The sequence below is a fragment of the Papio anubis genome, chromosome 7, assembly GCF_008728515.1.
Source record: "Papio anubis isolate 15944 chromosome 7, Panubis1.0, whole genome shotgun sequence".
In the NCBI taxonomy this organism is placed as follows: Eukaryota; Metazoa; Chordata; class Mammalia; order Primates; family Cercopithecidae; genus Papio; species Papio anubis.
Genome location: NC_044982.1, coordinates 70,211,431 through 70,238,265, shown reverse-complemented (window position 1 = coordinate 70,238,265; position 26,835 = coordinate 70,211,431). Strand labels below are relative to the sequence as shown.

The window sequence follows — 26,835 nt, the reverse complement described above, 5'->3', positions numbered from 1 at the left end:
TTATGAGCTATAACACCACGAAGGTCTGCAGCTTCACTCCTGAAGCTGAGACCACGAACCCACTGGGAATAATGAACAACTCCAGACACGCTGCCTTTAAGAGCTGTAACATTCACCACGAAGGTCTGCAGCTTCACTCCTGACAGCGAGACCATGAGCCCACCAGAAGGAAGAAGCTCCAGACACAGCTGAACGTCTGAAGGAACAAACTCCGGACACACCATCTTTAAGAACTGTAACACTCACCGCAAGGGTCTGCGGCTTCGTTCTTGAAGTCAGTGAGACCAAGAACCCACCAATTCTGGACACAATAATGTATGTACTGCCTAATAACTGGGGTATTGTAAAGGTGAGGCTCTCAAAAGAGAGGTACTATAATTTCTTTGCAACATCCTAATTGCTGTCCAAAACCAGACCTGGTTTTATATTAGCTAACATTTACTGAGCAATTCCCTTGGGACAGACAGTTTCAAACATACATGATCTCACCTCTTCTTCATAACAATAAGGTAGTTTCTATTACTGTCATTCCCATTTCACAGACTGGGAAATGAGGACAAAGACAGATTAAGTAAGTTGTTCAAAGTCACACAGTCAATAAAGGGATAAAGCTGGATCTACTGTTTATTTACATGAATACTGACATCTTAGAAATTAAGAAAAACAAGTTCATACATCCATTTAAAATTCATTTCAGTCAATAAATTTTTGTTGAATGCCTATTATATGCAAAGTACTGATTTAAACTAATAAACTGGTTAACACCAATGTTACAAATATAAAGTCCTTTTAAAGTATCAGTATCAAAATAAATTTTCCTTTCTGTGGTCCACAAAAGAAAAAAGATGTACCAGCACTTTTAAATTAAGTTTTTCAATTTCCAAAATACCTCCTTTAAAACAGAAGGGAATAAATTCCAACAATGCTATTTTCAACACATTCATTATTTCAAAACTTACTGGAATATCTGAAGATTACTTGCTGCAAGCTGGACTCGTGAAAATAAACCTTGACTTCACAGAGAAGTCTACATTGATAAATATATATCCGTTGAATTAATAACAGTGTAAGTTACACATATGTATACAAAAAAGTAAAATGACAAGGATGGAGAGGAGTTTTTCATGGAAGGTGGTGGGTTGCCATGGATTCTGCTTCTCTTGATTTTCTGAGGAGGGCTTGTTTGAGGGCACTAATTTTCTCATCAAGTTCAGCCAGTGAATAGTTCTGCTGTAAACAATAACGACACAAATTGCTGAATAAGATTCTGAAGTATCTTAATGCAGATAAAGTGCCAAATGAACTATAAATATTTAAAATATTCAAAAGCATGATCAAATGGGTTTTTTTCCCTCATGAGAATAATCTTAAAACTGCACAACTATATATGTTGACTATATCATAAATTTAAAGGCATAAAATAACAAGGCTTAACTATTTCTTTTTCTCTTTTCTAATAATTAAGCTCTCCTGAACCTTTTATACTTTGAAAGAGTAAGTTTACAAAAAAAAAAAAAAAGCCTGATTATTAGACACTGGAGCCTATTTGAAGATGGGAGGAGGGAGAGGACTGAAATATTGCCTATCGGGTATTATGCTGATTACCTGGGTGACAAAATTATCTGTACACCAAACCTCCGTGACATGCAATTTACCCATGTAACAAACCTGAAAACCCCTTGAGCTTAAGTAAAAGTTGGAAAGAAGAAAAATGCTAATTATACTACTACCAGGAGAAAAAAAAATCATTTGAGATATCAGCTATCCCTTTTAATAGAAAACTTTCTATGTTGATTACTAAGGTTAACCTGAAGTGGAAAACAGTGAAGAAAACACTCCTTTTGCTTTCCAATAAAAATTGGATTTGTTCAAGTCTATCTATGTGAACACCCTCACTTACATTAATATTTCTAATTTAGACACAAGTATTATGTGGTGACTATTAGGGGGTAAAGAGAAAGGGAAATTGGGACTGAGTGCTAATAGGTACAGGGTTGGGGCGGTGATGGAAATGTTCTAGACTTAGTGGTGATGGTTGCACAACATAGTGAACATACTAATAGCCACTTTAAAATTATGAATTTTATGTTATGTGAATTGTATTTTTAAAGCAGCAACAAAGTGTTACAGTTTACTATAAGAGAGTAACTTTTAAAAACCTGATTATTCTCATAATCAATAGTAAAAAAAGTTAACTTTAAAAATAACTGCTTAAAATACCTAGAAATTCTCTCTTGAGGGATCAACTACAATAATTTACTTCTGGAAAAAATAATTGCTATCAAAAAATTTACTCGGAATTTTGTAAGAAAAAAAATGCTACTCTTAAAAATTAGAAAGTCTTCTCCAACTTTAAATTCACATTACCACTATTAAAGTCTAGCAAAGCCTTACTATTTAAGGTTCAACTAATTAGTAAAGTAGCACTTTAGACAGGGCCAGCTGAAGTCAAACTCTGCCAAACACCCTTTTTGATGTAGGTGCTGCTAATCAGAAGTGTTCACAAAAGGAAGGGATGGGGGGAGACTGAAATTACTTGAGCACTTACTATTTTTAAGCACTTGATGAATGACACATCCTTGTACTACTAAAAGCAGGACAAAGGTTTTATTTATTTAACCTATCTGAGTCATTCCATGCCCTTAAAAGAATTTTTCTATTCAAGTTTATTAGTTTATACTGCCCTTTTCTTCAGTCGTAAATTGTACCAGGGTATGACCTAAAAGCAACCATAGTAGAAACTTTTATTAATAAGAAAGGTATAAAACTAATCAAACTGTTTCAGAAACCAAAATGAAAATGCAGTAACTTACTTGAGGTGGTTGAACTTTTCTTCTTTTTCCAGAAAAGCTCTAGATTTTAAAAAAAAGTAATCAACATTTAAAAAAATCTAAGCATTATTTTTTTCTTTATAAAATATCGTACAAATTATGTACAGCCTTGGGAACTCTGACAGAAAGAAAGCCAACCAATTTACCAATACCAATTATTGTCTGTAACCAACATCCACCTTATATTCTGCAAGTTACCCTCTAAAGAGGATGACATTAACAATATATAATAGTAATACTGCAGCAACATGCTTATCTTTGGCAATACATATTTTCCCATCAATTACCAGCTTCTAATGAGCCTGGGTGATTGTGGAAAGAGGTGCTCTGGGGATTTTCTGCTTAGTTTTTTTTCATAACCTTTCCATCCCAGGGTGTTGAAAAAGCGAAGTGACAATAGACAAAGGAAAAATGTAATCTGGTATATGAGGCCAAGAGGTGAAAACACACACACACACCCTGGACTGACTATAATGGACACTGTGGTTGTTTATGCAAGGAGCTACCTATCCACTGCTTCTCTGTGTGGCCCAAGCCAATGGCTTCCAAATGGGCATGGGTCCAGTTCTGGCCAATGAGTAAAGGAGAAGACTGCTGGAGATTAAGAGGAGAACTTCTGGAAAAAGCTTCCTCACGTCTTTTGAGAGAAAGCCCTCAAAGAAGGCAGTTTCTCAGGATACTGCTGTATCTGGGTAAGACACCTGAAAGTGCTGTAGCCATCTTGCCATCTGCCTGGGAAAGAAGGTAACACCAAGCAGAGTTAAGAGGGGAAAGAAACCTATTTTCTTACAATTATGATTTAGTCACTGAATCAATTAAATCTGAAGCTTGTGCTACCATGGAGTTCCTATTTTATAGTTTACATAATGTTTAAGCCAGTTTTGAGTTCAAATTTCTTACAGTTGAAGCTGACAACATTCTCATTGATCCACTAATGAGCCTTTTAAATCTTGGTCTAATGAATTCTTCCTAGACTTTTTCTTAGTTTCACACAAGCACTAGCTTTTAAATGGCAAATTAGTAAATTAGTATATTTGACAAACTGAATCTCAGAGACAAAATGTTCTCATGAGCATTTCTGACTATTGAGATTTTGAAGATAGCATTAAAACTCACATTTTCCTTTGTGTCAAAAGTTGATTCAAAGAACATCTAGGTATGCTTCTTATCAAGTTACAATAAGTTGGAAATCATTAAGTATTAGAATTAGTAATTATGAAATAATAGAGTTCAGATAATTATGCTCCTTCCTTTGCCAAACCAAGCTGCATACCTGTGGTAGGGCCTATGGGCAAATAAGGAATCAATGTTTAATTTGGCAATTGATCAGTCTCCTGACTTCCTAAGAGGTGGCTTTGTATACACTTAATGCAAATATAATTCCCCTTGGCCAGGCGCGGTGGCTCATGGCTGTAATCCCAGCACTTTGGGAGGCCGCGGTGGGTGGATCACAAGGTCAGGAGACCAAGGCCATCCTGCCTAACATGGTGAAACCCCGTCTCTACTAAAAACACAAAAAATTAGCCAGGCATGGTGGCAGATGCCTGTAGTCCCAGCTACCTGAGAGGCTGAGGCAGGAGAATGGTGTGAACCCGGGAGGTGGAGGTTGCAGTGAGCCAAGATCGCACCACTGTACTCCAGCCTGGGTGACAGAGCGAAGCTCCGTCTAAAACAAAACAAAACAAAACAAAACAAAAAAAATTCCCCTTGTTCTCCTAGTCGTTTAACCTATAATATGTCGATAGTTTCTATGCTATTAAACAGTCAGATTACTACTGTATCATAGAACCAAAGCAAGAAATATCAAAATGAGGAAAGTAAGGTCATCAGTGGTTCAATGACTTAAAAACAGTAAAATGTGGCCTTTTGGGCTTGTTTTACGCCTGAGCAGAATATTTTGATAAGAAGAACACTTAGAAATACCATATCTACTATGGATACACCAGATTAACTTCACTATTTGTTTTAGGTGTAAGGAAATCTCAGTACAGTTCCTGACTTACGATGGCTAGATAAGGCTTTTCAAATTTACAATGCTGTGAAAGTGACACACATTCAGTAGAAACTGTACTTCAGATGCTGAATTTTGATCTTTTTCTGGGCTAGTGACATGTGATACGATGCTCTCTTGTGATGCTGGGCAGTGGCAGTGAGCGAAGCTCCCAGTCGGCCATGTGGTTATGAGGGTAAACACCCGATACTCTACAGTGTACTGTGCTGCCAAGTGACTTTCCTCAACTGTAGGTCAGGGTACACATTCTGAACATGTTTAAGGTAGGCTATGCTAAGCTATGATGTTTGGTAGGTTAGAGGTATTGAATGCATTTTAGACTTGATAATATTTTTAGTTCTTGATGAGTTTATTGGGACATAACCCCATCTGTATAGAAGTATAAATAAAAGGTGGACATTTTAACAGGTGTTGGTACCTGAGAGAAAATACTTGAGAGCACAGCACACTAAAGAAAGAGCTGGAGAAAGGTAATGCAAAATTGTCTCTCCTCACCCATTATTTTACCTTAGTATGTTCCTAGTCATGCATCGCTTAATGATGGGGATATATTGAGAAATGTGTCAATTTTGTCATTGTTTGAACGTCATAGAGTATACTTATAGAAACCTAGATGGTACACACCTAGGCTATATGGTATAGTCTATTGCTCCTAGCATACAAACCTGTACAGCATGTTTGTGTACTGAATACTGTAGGCAACTATAACACAACGGTATTTGTGTATCTAAACACATCTCAACATAGAAAAGATACAGTAAATATACCACACTATAATTTTATGAGACCACTGTAATATATGCAGTTGACTGTTGACTGAAACATCCTTATGCAGAGCATGACTGTCATACACACACACACACGCAAATCCAGGGAACCAGTGCTCTAAGGAATCTCAAGGGTAAGGAGGCCTCTTCCATGACTGGCTACTTTCTTTCTTTCAGTTGTAAAAGGCAACTGATTCTACACGTGCAGTATCTAAAATGTTTTTCTTCCCTTCTAGTCCCAGAGCCCTGATTCAGACCTTCATTTCTCTCTGGCTTGGATAATGACATGTTTCCTAAACTAGTTTCCTTGACTCCAATTTCTCTCCAACTCAGACTTTATAGTGCCACCAGACAGGGACCTAAATTACAGGTTTCTCTTTCTCTAAAACTTAATTGTGCTCCAATGATACTAGAAGTGCAAACTGGTTAGTATGACCTTCAAGGCCCCCTGAAATATGTTTACAATCTAATTTTCTAGCTGAATCCAGTTGTTCACTCATGCTTCAGACCCAGCACATGTTCACACGCACATGGCCTGTGTACATGATGTTGACCTGGTTTTCAGCATTCCCCTCCCCCGATGCTTCCTTAAGAACCAGGAGTTACTGTTACAGACTAAGAATTACACCGAGTCAGTGCTTTGAACAAAGTTAACACACCTTCAAAGTCCAGTAATGAGCTATCAGCCAAGTCCTATCCATTCATTTGCACATCTACTTGATATCTACTACATTCTGTATCTCAAAGATGAACAAGACACAGTTCCTGCCCTTGAGAGTTTCAAAATATAAAGTGAAAAACATGTATAAACATATAAGTAATAAATGCTATAAAATGAACAAAACACTTATAAAAGCATGTTGGTACTTACTGTTTTCAAGTATCATACTTTAAAATCAGTAAGTCTTTGGAAATACTGAAAGATCATATATTTTAAATGAACTGTTAAGGCCATGCCCTTAAACTTCTGAAAACATTACATTTAAAGCTTTCCATGGCTAATGCGAAGAATAAAGACCTTTAGAATTCTTACATCAAAATGTCCAACAAGTATTATTAACTTTTGCCATAAATCCTGTTCTATACACATTATAACATATTTTGGAGTTTTATGTCTGGCTCATAAAATGAGAACTTTATATAATCTGATTACGTTTTATAGAACAAATATAAATGACATCTTTTTTCCCGACAAATATTTGTTTTTCTATGCCAGCCTTCAATGTTACCCACGATAATCAATCTCTATCCAACTGTAAGAAGCTCCCCATGTTTAGAATTCATCTACATGTGAATCTGAATAAACACATTTCAACGAAAATCTTTTCAGATTTCAGGAGTTCCAACAAAAGTTCAATCCTTAATAAATTTAATGGGCTCAACTTTTCTATCTTTAGAAGCTATAGGGCTGTGCTACATATGTAGTTTCTTCTGTATACTTTTGAGGGATAAATATGTAAAATTATGCAGTTACCATATATGTACTCCCAGCATGATGGTGAGGGTGATGAATAATGTACTATGTCCTCTGTAAGGTATGTGCTCAACTCCTCCTGTTTGCAAGGACACTCTTAGAGCTAGCTGTATTCCAAGTGAGGTTCCTAAAGATGGCTCATTCATCCTATTATAGAAGGGTGAGTATGAAATCTTCTTTCCCATAGGGCTTGTGTCATGTATGTTCACAGGCCTAAAGGAGAGAATGAGTCTGAATATTTAAACCTTTCCAGTGTTTTGTTCTTCCTTGTAGCTCACTACTAAATTTGATATGTCACTTCCAACACTAATCCAGAAGCAGTTCTTCTAAAAGATATATAGATTTTTTAAACATATTTGGAAACACTTTTAAAAAGCACCTGTTTTATCACAGGTTGCCACCATCCATCCTTTTCTGAATGCTTAATACATATATGCCAATCCTCTGTTTACGTTTACAAATGCTTCTTGCCCCTGAAATTAGGCAGTCACCAAGCTTCAGACTTCAGGCCTCAGACAATCTCAGTGTTCCTATCCATCGATGGACTCTCACCACTACACAGACTCTCCCAATTGTCCCAAGTGTAAGTGCTATATCTCAAAAAGCTTACCTGATATTTTTACCTTCATAACCTCCTCTGCCTTCAAATTCACATTTCCCCCAAAAGTATCTCTCTCTCTAGATTTTCTTATTTCTATCAATGGTATCATTTTTCCAACCAGAAACTGGACTCTATCCTTGTTCTCTATTTCCATATCCAATCATCAATATTTGTCCATTTTTTTCCAACCTGCATAAATCTTTTCCATTCTCACTCATGTCGCTATTTTAGGATCTAACTTCGCATCTAAGCTAGCATAACACTATCTCCTTGTCCTTAGTTTCTCTCTTTTGTCTCCCACAACTGTATTAGATAAATCTTTCTAAATATCATGTTCACAAATTACTTCTCTGCTCAAATGCTTTCAGTAGATTCCCCCTGCTCCCTGCCTGGAAAATAGATTTTAACCTTCTGAGCACAGCACTTAAGGTCCTAACAATCTGGCTACTTTACCTTTTTACCCACTCTACCCTATGTGTAACAGATCAAAACAAAACAAAAAGATTATGATGTGGAAGGCTTGTTCTTTTGTTAAACAAATCTATTAATTTTTTTTTTTTGAGACAGAGTTTTGCTTTTGTTGCCCAGGCTAGAGTGCAATAGCGCAATCTTGGCTCACCACAACTTCAGCCTCCTGGGTTCAAGTGATCCTCCTGCCTCAGCCTCCCAAGTAGCTGGGATTACAGCCATGTGCCACCACGCCTGGCTTATTTTTATTTTATTTTACTTTATTTTATTTTATTTTATTTTATTTTTTTTTTGAGACGGAGTCTGGCTCTGTCGCCCAGGCTGGAGTGCAGTGGCTGGATCTCAGCTCACTGCAACCTCCGCCTCCCGGGTTTACGCCATTCTCCTGCCTCAGCCTCCGGAGTAGCTGGGACTACAGGCGCCCGCCACGTCGCCCGGCTAGTTTTTTGTATTTTTTTTTTTAGTAGAGATGGGGTTTCACCATGTTAGCCAGGATGGTCTCGATCTCCTGACCTCGTGATCCGCCCATCTCGGCCTCCCAAAGTGCTGGGATTACAGGCTTGAGCCACCGCGCCCGGCCTATTTTATTTTTTTTTTGTATTTTCAGTAGAGATGGGGTTTCTCCATGTTGGTCTGGCTGGTCTTGAACTCCCGACCTCTGGTGATCTGCCTGCCTTGGCTTCCCAAAGTGCTGGGATTACAGGCATGAGCCACTGTTCCTGGCCTATGTTAAATTTTTATAAATCAGAATCAGAGAAAAGAGATGAATGATACTGCAGTAAGTTCTCATTGGAGGCATCTGATACTACCATACTCTATTGAAAGATCAGTTCTATTGTTAGTAAGAATTATATTAACAAGGTATGAAATTGAACTAGAAAAATAACTTTCCTAGGTTACTAGAATGGGAAAAACTTATGGTAGACTACTGTAGGAAAAGTCATTAAAAATCTTTATGAAGTTTCCTAGGAAGACATTCAAAGAATAATCCTAAAAGTGAAAAGACCTTTGTAATTATGTAGTACAACCAACACATTTTCTAAAATTAGACACCTTGAAGGCCAGAGGAATAGAGTGACTTTTCCAGGTTTATACAGCTACTTCATAGTTCTGAAACTAAATAAATGCCAATGAGGTTTTTACCATGTGGTAAGCAGTATGCTAAGTGTTTGATTGGCATTATCTCATTTGATCTTTGCTTCAGCCCTTAGTATTTTTATAAACCTCATTTTACATTTGAGAGCAATAAATCACTAAAACTCTTCTCTGAAATTTTGTCATTTAAGACTTGCTGCTCCCTTTTGTTACGTGACCTGCCTTCTTCCTCTGGAAATACTTTTCTGTAACTCATCTAATACTCCATCTATAACTTTGGAAGATTGCTGTCATACCTAAAATAAATTTTAAATATATTTTCACCACTAACTTGCATGATCCATGCTAAAATGGGCTATCTCACATAATTTTTCAGAAATAGGAGTTTTGGTATAATCTCACTTTGATATTATTTTAGTTCCAATATGGTACTGCTTTAAAAAAAAACTTAAAGAAGGCAGGTATTATATATGATCACCTCAGAAGACTGAGGAAAACACAATGAGCTCAGGATCATTTTTCTGAAAAAAGCTGATGTGCCAAAGATACTAACTTACTAGCACAACACTGTTTCTTAATGTTCTTGGAAAAAGGGGTAAGAATGAATGAATCCTAGAGTTAAGGAATTACAAAAACATAGAAAGTCTGGTGGTTAAGGTAAAGAGTAAGAATGGCAGCTTGAGGTGTGCATTTGTTTAGTATTAACTGCATGTGAGCTGAGGGAAGGAGCCTGTTGGGGAAGAGAGATTAAAGAGGCAGAGGGATCACTGACAGAGCAAGGTTCCAGAGGAAGCCTCTGTTTTACAAGGTAGCAAGTTCAGAGTAAAAGGCCCAACCACCACCCAGTTTGACTTACTATGCCATGAAAATGGCCTAAGTTTGAGAATGTGGGTAATATATAATAGAAGTATCCCTTTTTAAAAATTCTAAATTTTAAAAATATTCAGAACCAGAGTTTTTAAGGAACTAGATATATCCCCTACACAGGACTATGTTCATTCATCTTTGAATTATTAAAATAGTTTTGCTTATAGATCAACGAGTGACTGTAAAACCACAACGAATCCAGAATAACATTTTGATTTATTTTTAAAAGACACTTATACTCACTACAGACTGAAAATATTCAGGAGAGATGCCTTCCAATTCAAGGATTTTATCCTCAAGCTTTTTAATTCTCTGATAAATGTCTCTTGGCACTGGACCACCTAAATACATTAAAAAAAATTCTGAGATACTGTTGAATAATTCTTTCTTCTTACAATTTTTATTCTTAAAATACCATGCAAAGACACTTATGCAAAGGAATGGAAAATACTTAATAAAAAACAAAAGTAAAACAGAATGAAGTCCTTATTTGAAGGTCAACTTTAAATGAAGGTCATATTTTCATATTATACACTATTGGACATATTGTACTACACTTCCTCTCTCCAAACCCCATTTATGCTTCCTATATTCTAGGAGTTTCATGTTAAATTCATTTTACAAGATATTGTGAATAGCTTCCATAGAGAACAATTTATATTTCTGATATGCTTTGATAACATGGGAGGACAAAAATGCATAGTGACAAATGATGATAATTCAATGCAGTGGCTGCAATATGTCATATTAGTTTCTTCAATTAATACTTCTTCCTACATGCCATATTTTTTCCTTTGACCTAAAAGAATGTAAAAAAGGGGCTTTACCATAATTTTAAACTAACAAACTTTCTGAGGAGGGGAACAGTAAATTATGGCCACTCAAATTTTAAATTTATGATTATATCAAGAATCCTTCTACTTCTCACCCCCTCCACACTGTGGCCTTTTTGGTCCAGACCACTTCCACCTCTCCCTGGATTATCGCAACCCCCAAACTGGTCTCCCTGTTTCTGCCATGCTTCCATAGAGTGTATTCTCAACACAGGAGCCAGTGATCCTCTAAAAATGTAAGTTAGATCACGTCATTTCTCTGCTTCCAATACCTGATCATTTCACCCAGATTAAATGCCTTCCAATATCTGATCATTTCACTCAGATTAAATACCAAAGCCCTCACAATGGCCTACAAGGCCATACACAATTTGGACATTCTCCCTATGCCCACATGGTTCCAGCCACTTCATTACTTTTTTCTGTTATTCAGCGAGGTCAAGCACTCTGTAAGCTTTAGCTAGTTCCCTCCACCTCCATAATCCCAAGTCAATTTCAAGTCTTGGCTCAAAAGTTACCTTATCAGTAATGCCTTCTCTCACTATCCTGTTAAAAACACCAGTACTATGACTCCCCTACGCAGCACTCCCTTATCCTCCTTACCTTAATTTTCTCCATTCCATTACTACCACCCAACATTCAGTATATTTTCTTTCCGTATTGTTTGTTTCCCCATTCTAATGTAAGCTCCAAGAGGACAGTTTTATCTGTTTTGTTCATTAGGTAGGGCTGTGCAGCTTGTGCACTGCACAAACCGAGGAAGCATTAGTTTGTAAGACTACAATGCCTGGCAAAGAGCTGGTGCTTAATATTTACTGACTGAATGAATACATGATTAGCCAATCATTATGCAATTCAAGAATACAGGTACATTTTTATATCAAAATTGTCAACTTGTTATGTATAAAAATTCTAGAAAGTTTTTTTGAGGATTTAAAAAAATCTTAGGACCCGGGTTGTTCTTGTTCTTGAATAAAGTAACTTGTTCATTTGACTTTGCTCTTGCTGCTCCCTTTACCTACAATGTCCTCTGCCTTACTTCTGTATCTGTCAAGAGCCAGTTCAAGCTTCACTGGGTGACGCAGGCACTGCCTAAACCTCTTCATTCGCATAAAGGCTCCTTGTGCCCCCCTGCATTCTTCAGTGCTCCTGAGTTTTTTGGGACGGACTCTCACTATATTGTCCAGGCTGGTCTCAAACTCCTGGACTCAAGCTCTGTTCCCACTTCAGCCTCCCAAGGAGCTGGGATTATAGGCACATACCACTACACCCAGCCTTTCATTACTCCTTTAAAACTCTACTTCACTATTAATCTTTCTCTCATCAGATTATAAAGTCCTTGAAGCTGGGGACTATGATTATATCATCTCAGTATCCCTTGTGTCTAAAATAGTGCTTGGAGCATAGTAAGCATTCAACAGATGTTTTTCCAAAAAATTAACTATTTCATATTATTGAGACTTAACCAGTCAATCCTTTTATACAGTGGCATTTTAAACCCATCCACTTCTGAGGGAGGAGATTAATTCTTAATGCCAATGTCTTATTACTCTCAAAGATTTACTCATTCTGTTTTCTTCTTCTACCTCCATCTGGTTAGTATAGCTTCAGATAGCTAGTATACTCCAGCTATACTGGATTCAGATATCTCCTGAACCATATTTTGTGTTTTTGTCCTTTTTCGCAAATGCTGTTTCCTCTTTTTGGAATGCTTTGCTCTGGGAAAATTCCTAGTAATCCTTCAAGGCCTCAAGTGTCACTTCACAAAGATGCCATCATCCCTTGACCTACCCTGAGAGAGTGAAACACTAACTTTCTATCCCTCCTACATATATCCGCAAAGGTAAAATGAACAACTGTTCATTCAATAAACATTTGAGCACTTGTTTTGTGCCAGGCACTGTAACAGGTACAAAGTAATGAATATGACAGGCATAGTTGCACTCTCACGGACTATCTAGCAGAAGACAGACATTAAACAGAACCATGATAACTGCTTTAAAGGGCAGCAGGGAATACCAAGTGCTATATAAGATTATACAAAAGATGAATGTGCACTGGTCTAGGATTAGGAAGAAAAAGCATGGACAGAAGGGCATGAGTATAAAGATCCTAAAGCAGCAAAATGAGTGGGAGATGGGAAGCCCAGAGGTGTAGCTGGAACTACAGATGTGGACAATACTATTTAAAATTACAACCCCCTCCAATCCCAATCTCCAAATTTTTAGCTGGGAAGAAACAAGATCAAATTTGAGTTTTAGAAAAAGCAATCTGGCCACAGCATAGAGAATGATCTAGAGGAAGTCTAGTGGCAAAGAATCCAGTAAATATCCTTCCATCAGTCCAAGCAAGAGATCACAGCAGCTTCAACTCTAGTAGCAGCAGTAGAGATAAGACAGAAGTGGGCAGATTTGAGAGATATTTATTCAGAAAACAGAATCAACAGACATGGTGACTAAATGGAGAGGGAGACTCAGGCTCTGCACCCAGTGAAGATTTAGGTTTGAGCAGGGTGCAGTGGCACATGATTGTAGTCCCACTGACACAGGACGCTGAGGCAGGAGCATCACTTGAGCCTAGGAGTTCAAGTCCAGCCTAGGCAAGACTGGACTATCTCTTTTCCTTTTTTTTTTTCTTAAAGAGTTGTCACTTACTATCTGAGGCGTGTTGCTTGGGCTCTTTAAACTTCAATTTATTTATCTGTACAATTATAACAGCACCAACACCTCAAAAGGGTACTATGACCTTTTAAGTGAACTGACATATACATAACACTTTCTGAATGACTGGCACTTATCGTTCAAACAATGTTAGGAGCTAAAGGAAAATTTGGTGACTAAATGAACTGCAATTTTTTAACCATTTGCAAACGTTCATTATGAGGTCCACTTAGCACTCTGCTTACCTGTCTGTAACCGCAAGTGGGCCTCAATATTTTGTAGTCGTTCTTCTACAGCCTGATTACCACAATCTCGAAGCATGCTGTTAGGTTTATGACCTGACCCTGGAATTCCTTCAGGTCTAGTCTGTGGTCCGTATGTATTCACAACTCTAGAAACTAAATTAACAAACTTTTGAGCCTATATACATTTATATTTCAAAAATCAGAAATTCTTATTCCCTAACAGCACTTTGTATTTTTTTCATAAAGACCATCTAACCACAAGTATGAAGGACGGCAAGATGTTTTTGTTTTAAAATAAAATTTAGATGGGAAAGTTATTTCTATTCCATTTTGCTAATAATCTAGACTTCTGTCAGTGACTCAGATGTCATGTGGTGGTTACTTACCTTTTACGTGACTTTTAAATCCGGGGTAAGGAGTAAAAATCGCATCAGTTCTTGCACAACTATTTTCTAAGGAAAATTTAGATAAATATAAGTTTAAATATATTCTTCCCTTCAAATGTATGAGATTTTAATAAACTTCCAATCATTCATATTAACATTTTACTCATAATAATTTTAATAAATAATAGTAACAATAAATTACCATCACACACAGGATAGAATTTAGTGACCTTCTTTACCTGTCAAAATTTATTATAATATCTAATATTCTTACCTAATATTCAGATTTATATACAGAAAAGCCATCAACATTAAGTGGCACAAATTGATACAATTTTGAAAACCAATGTCACTATTCGGGCCTCTGGAGAAAATAATCTACTGTAGAGTATTTAAATTCTACTTCATCGTAGAACTAGAACTCATCATTTTTACTAGAATTCTTTTAATTCAGCATGTTTTATTTTAATGCCAAATTAGTGAACACCCAACAAAAAGAATTATGTATTTAACACATTTTTATTTCAGAACTCCACATAAAGATGACCTCAAAACCTCAAGTAAACACACATTTCCACTCTACCTAGATTTCCAGTGCTCATTTTAGAAATCTGTCATCACAAAAGTCATCTACTACTTCTCATCCTACCACTTTCAAAAAAGTTTAATTTTAGGAAAGGTCTGTTGTGAAAATTTGTTCCTATTTTTTTCCAAGCTGAAAAGTATAGTTTCTTTCAAATTAGATATCAATGCATAAATTACAAAGGGGGAAAATTGGAAAGATGTTAACATATAATACAACTAATATATTAACATAATTGTTATATATTAACATATGATACTACATAGTAATAATATATACTTGTGTTTGAAACAATGTTTAAAAGCCACACATTGGCAGTAAGTCTCCTGTAAAATTCCCTTGAATATTTTGTAAAAAATGGCTGGTAAATGAGATTCTTAAAAAAAAAAATTCCTTCCACCATCATGAAATTTGATTTTTAAAAATTCCACTGCTTATAGTTAGATTTGTACTATTAAAATTCCTTTTAATAAAAAGGAACACACTAACATATTAAAATACATTTATATTTTTTCGTTGAACATTCCTTAGTAGTTCTGTTGATAAATCAAATAGTATGCATAAAATTCCAAATCCACTTAGCTTTTATATCCAGAGACTAAACAGTCATCTTTCCTTTTTTTTTTTTTTTTTGGAGGCTGGAGGCACCTCAAAATATGCTTAAAAGGCCATCCTTTCTCCATTCTCTTCCTACCATTTCATGGGGCTAAGGGTTAAAAAAAGAAGCTATCATCCATTCCTGAACTATATTCCAAACATATAGATTAACTGACCCATCAGTGAGAAATTCAGCATGGTGTGAGTATATGAGTGCTAGTCACTCTCCACAGCAATTCTTTCTAGCACTGTTTTGAGCCAGCAAGGAATTGAATGGGCCAAGGAATCCTGCTGAGCATTTCAATTCTTGTCAATTTCTATCCCCTGGTGGTTTATAATAATAGAGTTAGCAGGGAGAACAGAGGAATAACATTAGTGACACATGTGCTTGCTCTCGCAACAAACCCTTTCTCATAGTCGCTTACAGCTGGTTGTAGTACCTGAGATTTTGCCACTGTTGCACCTGTTCTCAAAAGCTAATAGGAAAATATACCAAATTTAGAGATGCACATGTGTAATGTTAATAGTAGCACACAGCTAAATTCAGGACCCAATACCAGCCTATATTATTTCATTATTAAGAGAATCAGTGTACCAATGTGATATGAGTCAGTTTCAGGTTCATGTGACAATTCTATGTTCATAATAATTAGTCATGAGATATTAGAGGCAACAAGAAACATGTTCATCCCAATTATGAATTCTTCTCCATAATTTTTCCTAAGAACTAGTTGTTCTGATTATTACTATGGTGACTGAGTATGATCTATGGCACTGCTTTGCAATATTTTGTATTCTGCAGCATAACTGCAGATTTGTAAATGTACTATAGCATCAAGTAGAGAGGTAAAGGAGAATCTGATGAAAAACAGCAAACGTATGCACTATGGCAGAAAGGAAAAAAGCAAGACACCATAGTCTTCATGATAAATTGGTTGTATTGTGACATAGGACATTTCAAACAGCTCAGGAGTAGTGAGAAAACTGCTCCCTCTGGAGGAATATTAACTTTAAGTTCACTTATGTATTAACATCATGATTTCACAGTACATGTATAGGTTTGAAATTCATAGAGCTCAGTTCCTTTTACTAGTGGGATTGATCAACCCTGTCACTCATACCTCACATTCATTTCCTAAAGGAACTTTAAAATAATCTTCGCCAGTGATAAACACTTTTAATGTTAGCATTTACTTTGTGTAACCAAAATGAAAACCAGTTTGCAATATAGTCTATTATTAAGCAGAAGGAAACTCTATCTTAGTTACTAACTAAACCCGTGATATAACTTGAATTGTGTTCTTAAAGCTATTCATTTAAAAAATAAATAAAAGATTAGAGCAACTATAAAAATTGTGCTTAAAACCCTATGAAAATTAATTTCTAGGTAGTTACCTTGATTACAATCAATAACATTGCAAAATTCCCTGACGTTGTTTTCATTGATTTCAGCTTGCTTTCTTTCAATAAATGCAGATATTCGTCTGTCAATCTACAAACAACAAGTTTTAACAGTGTAAACATAAGATTTTTAAAAATAATACCCTCTCACCCCCGCCAAAAAAACTTACTTCTGCTTTTCCAGCCTTTATCTGAACTACTTCTGGATCAAAATGGATCTGTGTCTTTTTCACATCTCCTAAATCACTTTCTTTGTGTTTTTCTTCCTCTTGTAGGTCACCAATGGAAAATTTGTCATTTGCTTCATTTTTGTTCCCCATTTCTGTTTTTCCTATCTCTTCAACAGCAGTTGTATTCTCCTCTTTAATTGGAGACTGAAGTTTTGCTAAAAAAGGCTGAGAACAACACAATTCCATCTGCTGAGGTTCAAACTGACCAAAATTAATTACACATTTAATATATTTACATAAATTTCTGCTAAGTAAATGAAATACTTAATATCAGTTAATAAATATAAAAAGTTGGTATACCAAGACACATAGATCTGACCACATGTAAGTATTTACTATTCTCTGCTATTGTAACCATTATCATTTGCTATAAATTAGTTTTTAAAAAGGAGAGAGGAAAAAAGAAAAGAAAAAAGAAAAGAAAACCTAAGGAAATTTAAAATTTTCTTTGAGAGAATCATTCTGTCACTCATCTTTTATTTTGTGCCAAATCAAAGCCTTCAGCCTCTGGCACCAATGCCACTTAATTAACATGTCATTCAAATGCCTCCTCAGAACACTAAGGCTTAGTATTTTTCCTCCTTAACACGAGAGCCAGTGCTCTCACTCAGCAAAGCCCTGCATTATCACTATATCACTGGAGATTCTCCACTTGAAACTGCAGTTGGCCAATGTGAATGAGGAAGATAGACATGAAATATATAGGTGTTAGGTTGAGTGAACACTCAGACATTTCCTGACATGGCAAGATCTCTTCTTGGGTCATAAAATTAAATTTTAAAAAAGAAAATGAACAACAACAAAAAAAAGATCTATAGCTGAAAACAGGCAGAGGCCTATCGCTATACTACAGGGGAAAACCCCTGTTGTAGACTATAAACTATATTACCCATTTACTGGTCCCCTCTCCCGCTCCCCACAATTAGGCCTCATTTGAGTTCTACAGCTCACTGCTCTGCCCTTTAAAACAGGGTTAACTATTACTTTTAACATGGAACAGTTAAAATTTCCCACAAAGTCAATGAATGGAGGGCTGAAAATTAATGCCTATTCCATTAGTCAAAACACACTAACACTGATAATGTTCCAATTATTTTTTTCATACCCACAATTTTGCTTCCATTGTTTGCTATACTACTCTTTTGAAACCCTGTAACACCTTAATCACAGTAAACTGACCAATCCAAACAGTTCTTCCACTTGTCTTTTTGACACTTCACATTTTACACTTTGATTAGAGATAAACTGCAAACTTACATCAATTATAATTGCAAAGATGTTCAATTAGAAACCAGCAAGGTCATAATACTGTTCAGTTATTAACATGAAATATTTAAAAATATAACAACATTATTATAAATACAGATTCAATATTAACTTCTAATATAAAGAATGAATTATTTCAAACTGTTAAGGAAAAGAAATGATAAAATAGTGACTGGCTACTTACAAAGATGAGACATTAATGTCACAGAAATTACTTTCTTTTTAAAAACTATGCTGAAACTGTTTAATTGCAATAGACACTCCAGGATGTGTCATGCTGGGATAATGTCCCTTCTTGAACCACTGAAAGCACTCCATGAGCCTCCAAACTCACCCAAGGCATGGAATCATTATCATAGCATGACACACACCTGCCGTGTCTTATTGCTTAATTATAACCCACCATAGATGGAACTGTATTGAATTTTCAGTGCAGGTCTAGAATTGAATAGAATTGCATTCATTCACTCTCATACCCACATTGGTCTTTTGGGCTATATTCCCTTAACTGTCCTGATCACTACTGAAATTAACAGATTTAGATTAAATCTGGATGTAAATAACCTTTTGTTAGCAACACTATTAATATAGTGTTTAGAACTGTCAAATACTCAACTAATTTAACCATAATTAATGTCTATTTTCAATATCGGGTTATCATTTTAGCAAGAAATTTACCTGTAAATATAAAATGTGTTGTTCAAGTGCACTAAAGAGCAATGCAGGCTGGAATGCTGAGAGGCTCTGGAGCTTGTTCCAATCGATTGTAATTTTCACCACATCATCTCTGAGGTTAAGCTTCAAAGGGGCAAACCAGCAACATCACAAAAATTACACAATTAAGCTGTACATATGAATTGTCACAAAAATAAGATTTCTAGAGTAACGGGTCTATTTTGCTCTAAGTTATCAAGTTTTTAATAATACACTGAAATGCTCCACACAGTTACCATTTTAAGAGGCCAAGAAAGCTACAGATTTTCATAAAAAACAAAAACAACATGACATGTCATTCAAATTCTATTCTTGGGTCTGTGTAATGCGACCATTTTAGAGGTAAAAACCATTCATGAAAGATGAAAAGATGAAGGCTCTTTTGATACTTCAATATCTACAAACCTTTGGATGGAGTCCAATATAGGCCTGCCCTATTCAGAATCCTACTACTTCTAGCTCAGAGCCTTAAACAGAGGAAGTACAACTGTTTTGTGAAAGTTTTAACATGCATCTTTCTCTTTAAGTATGTACACAAATACATATCAGAAATATATCATTATTCTGATGTCCTCCAAATCACATTTTTAGTTTTTTAACTTTTAACCAATTTTTAAACTAATTTAAAAGTCAAGATTATTCATACATATTAAGTGTAGGGATAAATGGCAACATGTTTATTTCAAATGAAAAACTATTATTTAGCTACGGAAGTCTGAAGCTGAAAAACAAAGACTTCTCCACTATAGTGAAATAAGTTGCCAGACTGGATGAAATGTCCAGATCTTTTGCTAAATGCTAAGATATGAGTGCTCATTATATAGAAATTTCTATCAGTTGGTGATCTAATAGAATAAAATCATACCCAGAAAACTACCAACAACCTGAATGTAAGACTATCATCAAAATGAGTGAAAAGTTTACAATGAGAGCGCCCATCTGCAGTCTTTTGAGTAAATAAAAGTGAACCATCACAAACTTTTCTAGGGACATGTGTTTATAGCATAGTATAAGAATACACTTCACAGTGGAATCAAGTTAACATAATTTATTCAAAATGAGTCATCTTTTCTACAAAATAAAGGTGTTACATGAGTTCAAATACAGATTTTATGAGTCATAATTATAATAAAAAAGATGAATCACTGTACAAAGATCAAAAAGATGTAAGGTTACCAATAAAAAGATAATATATTGAATACTTTGTGACAGAAATGTACTCCCTTTGAAGATGAGAACAGAAGCATTTAGAAGTCCATATTAGACAAGCGTAAAGATACATGAAATTTCATGTAGGCTGCACTGGCAAAGATTAGAATATGTTAAGATTTTACGTTAAAGTGAATGCATTAATTTACATTACTTTAATTCCTATAAAGATTTTGTTAGACAGCAACCTGTATTATGTACGGAAGTAACCTATTATTGTACTTTCATAGTCTTCAAAGAGATCTACAGTTGATCATAGAAAACTTAAGAATACAGCTTGGGGATAAAGCAGGCAAATCCTCAACCAAAGCAAAGTATCACATTTTCTAGAGAAAATAACTTACAGAAAAATAAGTCTTAATGTTTCGTTCATAGTGTCACTTCAATTCAGCAGAATTACATAAGCTTCAAGTGCAATTAAGAATAACTGGTCTTTTAAGAAAATCACATAATAATGTCACAAATTAATTTTAAAACTATTCTAATACATCTAACTATTCATTCAACAAATTCATTATTAGTAATATGAATTCTATGCATTTTGCCCTACAGAACTTGGAAGAGTAAACCATTCACTCGAAAATCTCTATTAGTCTGCTATTAATATAGACTATTTAAATAAATATTTTCAGTAAACACTTTACTAAATTAATACAAAAATCCAAGCTAAAAATAAATAAGTGTTTAGCTTGGTAAGATGGACCATCCAGAGGCAAGCAAAAAGGTTAAAATTAGTAAATTTTGTGATCTTAAGTAAAAAATTCTTTTTAACATTCAGTTTTATGTTTCCTACTGAGATCGAATAATACAATGATACTTAGGGATGTCACAGGATGAAGTTAGGCATGTTACAACATACCTTCTAGAAATCTTTTAAAGTGATTGCAAAAGAAAATACTGATTTCTCTGGGGGCAATTTTGTAAGTGTGGAACTCTGGCTTTCACTCTTAATACTTCTCAAAATATAGAGTATTATGAAAATAGTTTGCATTTAACTGATGAAACAATCATATTTTTGACACCTGTATAGGAGGTCCCTTCACTGTGTCATGGTAAAGTAACCAAATATTTACTGTCAACATTTTTGACAGGTGACACAAATAAATTGTAATTGCTTCTTTACTTGTAGAGTACTTGAATGTTTAAAATTTTCTAATGAGTTTGAAAAATTCAGTATGCAAAATGTTTCAAAAGAAACGTTTAAATCATTGCTCAGTATTTTTTAAAAATATTCCATCTTCTGTTAATAGTTGAGCATAAACTTTTTTCACCTTGACATTAGAAAATAAACAAACTTAAGTTCCAACGTCGCCATAAAAAGTTCTCTAACTTTTAAACCATTTAAAAGGTCTTGGGTCTTAAGACTGGAATATATAACAAAACACCCCAAGCCTTTAAAAAACGATTTCGGTAAGCACTTGGCAAACAACTGAATTTAAAAGTTATATCTTTAAGCAGACTCCATTAATAATTGCGTTATTACATAAAACCGTTTAACTTACAGTAATGTTCTTTGTAAGACACAACACACTACGATTTTTTAAAATAGTAACTTTTTAAAAAGCTGATTCTCCATCTACTCAAGGCTTTAAAAATAATTTTCACAAATCAGACAAATGTTCTATTTTCATAAGAATTTACCATTATCTTAGACACAAATGCCTGCCGTGTCCACATGCGCTAGTGCCACCCTCAAAACAAACTTTTACGGCTAGAAAATGGTCTATGTAAGATAGAAAATATTTCCTTTTAAAAGGCAGGTAAACAAGCGTACTTTTAAATTGTTTCTCATTTAAAACTTGCTTTGAATTTTACACCGTGAAACGAAACAGTGACTTGATCGAAGAAGCCCACTAAATTCAAAACCAATTTTACTATGACATTTCTGCAAAAGCGATTTATCAGCCAGTTAAACTAGTTAATAGTTAACGACAGTTCTAACGCAAACAGCATCAACGATGGATAACTCATCCAACTTTACGCTAGAAGTATTTTAAACGAATTCCTTTTACTTTCCTCCCCATTTGAAAGGGTTATAGATGCCCAAAACAGCCCGAAGGAAAAAAGAAATAAACAAAACCAAGTAACTCATAAGAACAAATTACTCCTTCCCCCCGGCCAAGAAAAAGCTAATAAGCGCGCGCTTTTCTATAAATCTCAGGCCTACTGACCAACTAATTCCCATAAAGAGTAAGTTGGAGGAAAAAGGACCCTGAGCGCTAGGCGCCTCCTAAACTCGCAGTGAAGCTTTTCCACATTCATTCTCCCCAAGCCTGCCTCTTTCGGAGCCGAGTTTTCACTTAGACCAACCTCACCCACTCTTGGGGAGGACAGCTGCAAGGTAAACTACTCGGCAACGGGTACCGCCGTCCTCCTCACTCCGAGCGAGGCGGCTGGGCCCGCGCTCCTCCCCGACCTCGGCTTCAGGGACCGCATCCCACACCTCAGCAGGCCTAGCTGCCCCCGGCCCCTGCTAGAGGAAAAGAATGGAGGGATGGGCCGGATGGCTTCCATATTCCCAGTCCCTCCGGCCACCTCTCACCTGTCCAACCAGGGTTTGTAGGGAGCGAAAGATTTCGTAGAGCACCTCTCGGGAGAGGTTGGGGCTGCATCTTCGCTCGAGGCTCCTGTCACCGCTGTTCGGGCGACTAAGCTCCGTGGCAGCAGCCATGATGCCTTCTCAGGCCGCCCCACCACTACCACCACCACCACCACCACCAACGTTTGCTCACAACCCCGCTCCCTCCCTTCCAGTTTTAGTCGCTTGGCGATGACGTACGACAAGGCGTCTCGTTTAGATCAGGCTTTGAGGCCCCACCCTCTCTATGTGACTGACAAGCACGTTACACCAATCAGTTGCAACTGTGACATTACGCCGAGGCTCTGAAGTGGGTAATTGCAGACCAAAGCTAGGCTGGAAGGCTATATTTGAGGTGGTCATTAGCGTTGTGGTCTGTTTAGCGTTATGAAGCCTACCTTGACTCCCAGATGTTCACTGTGAATCTTGGTACGAGGAGACATAGTTAAATTTTGTAGTTTGAGTCCCCAAATTAAAAGTTGACATTTTAACATGGCGGTGTGGAGTGGGTCTGGAGGAAGCTTGCTGGTCAGGGATGGAGTGGTGCCCACACGTGTTTCTAAACACTGGAAAACTCACACGGAATTGTCATGATTAGATAGAACATTTTCATCTCTTCAAGTTTTAAGTTGTTTTGGAGGCAGAGTCTCACTCTGTCGCCCAGACTGGAGTGCAGTTGCGCCATCTCAGCTCACTGCAACCTCCGCCTCCTAGTTTCAAGCGGTTCTCCTGCCTCAACCTCCTGAGTAACTGGGACTACAGTTGATATTCTCTGTTATAACTGTAGAGACTCTTAACCCTAAAATTGTTTCAAAGAAATGAAACACTGTCAATATAATCCAACAGGAATTTAACCTGGATAAATAATATGCAACCACAATCTTTGAAATTACGAGGACATAAAACCGAATTGAAATTTTACAAAGTATTATTTATCTTAATAGCTTTATTATAAAGATGTTCGTGGGGGGTTTTGTAATCTTTTAGTCAGACTCCAATATTTTTAAAAAGTGTTATCCAATTTAAAAAAGTATTACAAGAATTTTTAGTGTTAAATTTTATTCAAAAACACTTTAAGAAATAAACATCAGCTTAGAGATAAGGAAGGTGGGATTTAAAACTCTTCATTCTGTTAATAGTCTAATGCATTTACAGTAGAGAAAGCAAAGGTGGAAACTTGCACAATGGGTATTCTTTAGTTTTAGGGTAGACTACATTAAAGGGAAGGACTAACGCATCGAGGAACTAGGATAAGGACGATGGAGATAAAAGAACTCCTTTGACCTGTCCCTAGGGAGTCTCTTAATTAGGCTTTCATTTCCAAAGACAAATGGGATCACCAGGCTTGACAGAATCTTGGAAAATCTTTTCTGTTCCCTTGTTGGCAGCAAGATATACAACTGATATTCCAGCCTATGTCTACAGCCGGAAAGATACTTCGCAATGTCCAATCTCAAATTGAGCAACCTTCTTATTCAAGCCACTCATCCCCATATCTAGCCTAAATTCATGATTCTTTGCCATGTTAGCATGTTTTGTTTGCTTCTGGTTCTCTTGTTAATAGAGAATAATTGTAATGGGGTAACTGTAAGTTTTTGTTCTGCACCAAATTAGCAATCAGTTTCAGATCACTTGTTTGCATTGAGGTGTTTCATATTTTTTCAAATATGGAGAACACTGATATGCAACACATTTGGGAATATGCTTTGTACATTAAAAAAAATGTTGTCTTTAACAAGGTGCTGCTCATTCTTTGCCATCACTGATTTTGAATTTTCAAGTTTTACTTGTTCTTTTGAGCCTCTAATATATAATTAACTGATGACCATTTGATTTGTGTATTGCTTCTCCATGTAATTCTATGATTTGATATCCAGACCTGCACTTGTATCTTAGTATTCTTTACTTAGGTACAGGTTGAGCATTCCTAATCTGAAAATTCAAAATCCAAAATGATCCAAAATTTGAAACTTTTTGAGCACCAATACCTCAAGTGGAAAATTTCACACCTGATCTGACATAACAGGTCATGGTCAAAATGTAGTCAAAACTTTGTTTCATGCACAGAATTATTTAAAACATTATATAAAATTACCTTCAAGTTGTGTGTGTAAAGTATACATGAAACATAAATGAATTTTGTGTTTAGATTTGAGTCCCATCCCCAAGATAGCTTATTATATGTATGCAAATATGCCAAAATCTAAAAAAGGTCTGAAATCTGAGACACTTCTGGTCCCAAGTAGTTCAGATAAGGGATGGATACTCAACCAGTAATACTTAGAATTTGTTAACTCTTTTGTGCATTCTTTCTTCTTTCTAAGGACCTTTCTTATTCCTTCTTGATGCCTATTACCTTCATTTTGGAAATTTTTCTCTTTTTCTTGTTTTATAATAGAAAATTCTATTTTAAATAGAAGAGTTTGTAGCCTGAAAGATTTGGATTCCTCTGGGCTAACTCAAAATAGAAATGTGTAGATATTGTATGTGTGTATGTATGTATAACAAAAGTATAATACAAACTATGAAATTTAGAAAGGGAATAAAGGGAATAATTTTCTCTTTATGGAAAACTAATTACAGTTTATAAAGTGGGTTGCTGAAAAATCTGCTGCCTGGCAGAAATGATTCAAAGTGTTGGTGTTGGCGTTAGCAACAGAGTTAGAAATACTGTCCTGCAGGCTTATGCCAAGAATCAATTGGGAGGATAGAGACTATAAATGAAATCTAGGCTATTTACCTTATCAACAAAAATGTCTTTTATAATGAGCTTTTATGGCACAGCTCTATTAAATAACCCAGTTCCCAGCAAAATACCTGAGGTATTATAAGGGCTCAACTGATGTTTGTTGCATATATAATAATACAGATTTTATTTCAATGCAGAAGAGTAAAAATAAATGGTATTTGTCATCCCTGTCTCCCCATCACCTGCTGCATGAGTCCAAGTTCTTTAGAGTGACATTAAGGCTCTTATGATCTGGCCTTTGCCTAAATTTCCAGCCTCGTTTTTTGCCACAAACCATCTGGTGCTTAACTCTTCTGCTGAAACTGCTTTTATGTCTTCAGCACTTTACTATTTCTTGCCTCCATGCTTTGATTTTTACCCTGTGCCTGTTGTCTGCTTGAGAAACTCCTTTTCCATTTTCAAACTCCAGTTAGAAAATCTTTGGGAAATCCCTCCTCATAAAGAGCTTATTTTCTCCTCTGCTAAACTACTCCTACAACTTGTATATACTTCTATTATTGTAGTTATCACAGTGATACTTGAATTTATTTGACTATATCTGTCTCCCTATTGAACTATAAGCATTTATATGTTGGTGTACGTAAGGCTTAGCATAGTTTCTGGCACAGAGTTAATTGCTCAGTATATGCCTGTTGAGCTGAATTTATTTGCCTTTATAAGTGAACAGATTTATAAAATGGAAAAAAGTAGACAAGTGCCTGTTGTTGGAGGAAAACTGTAACATATAGGCTGCTATCAACAATTTATTTTAAATAATGAAACATGTCTGTTTATTCTCTTTTGTGGCAGCAAATTCAAAGTGTTCTAAGTTTTCTTAAGGGAGTAAATATAGCTAGCCTTCATAACCATTCTCAAGAATTTTACCCATACAAATTAATTGTACCCAATATATACGAGGCACTCTAATTGACATTGACCTGCAAAGATGAATCAGACGAGGACTGTTCCTTAAAGAGCTCCAGTTCTAGTGGGATAGGTAAATATATAAACAAACAACTATTCATGTAATGTGACAATGGCCATATTAAAGGTATGCATAAAGTAATACAGCCAGTACAGCCAATTAGTTCCTTTGGGGTGGGGGTTGCGTTCAGAATCAGGAAAAGCTATAAACACTTAAAGTAAAATATGAATTGATGTTGATAAAAATATGAATTTGATATCAAAATATGAATTGATAAATAAGAATTCTCAAGGAATTTATAGAAAACATGAACAGCAACTTGAACATGCTTACTATGTTTAGGGAAGATACATTAAATAGAGAAGT

General features: G+C 35.9%; 1 protein-coding gene across 8 annotated transcripts; it reads right to left on the bottom strand.

Annotated features, from left to right (window-relative positions):
* Positions 1-598: 598 nt before the first annotated feature.
* On the bottom strand, positions 599-23,004 carry MBIP (MAP3K12 binding inhibitory protein 1). Of its 8 annotated transcripts, XR_002523307.2 has the most exons (10): positions 22,781-23,004; positions 18,994-19,113; positions 16,990-17,214; positions 16,814-16,910; positions 14,239-14,304; positions 13,853-14,005; positions 10,358-10,455; positions 7,084-7,296; positions 2,814-2,852; positions 599-1,230 (listed from the first exon to the last, which is right to left on the bottom strand). XR_002523307.2 is itself a non-coding variant. In XM_003901713.4 (9 exons), exons 1-9 carry the CDS (start codon positions 22,907-22,909, stop codon positions 1,123-1,125), a joined length of 1,035 nt encoding a protein of 344 aa, XP_003901762.1. In that variant the 5' UTR covers positions 22,910-23,004; the 3' UTR covers positions 599-1,122. The 8 variants fall into 8 exon arrangements, 7 of the variants coding, with proteins under 7 accessions (XP_003901762.1, XP_009209674.1, XP_009209677.1 ...); XM_003901713.4 differs by lacking the exon at positions 7,084-7,296; XM_009211410.3 differs by lacking the exon at positions 7,084-7,296 and having other exon boundaries at positions 599-1,227.
* Positions 23,005-26,835: the final 3,831 nt, after the last annotated feature.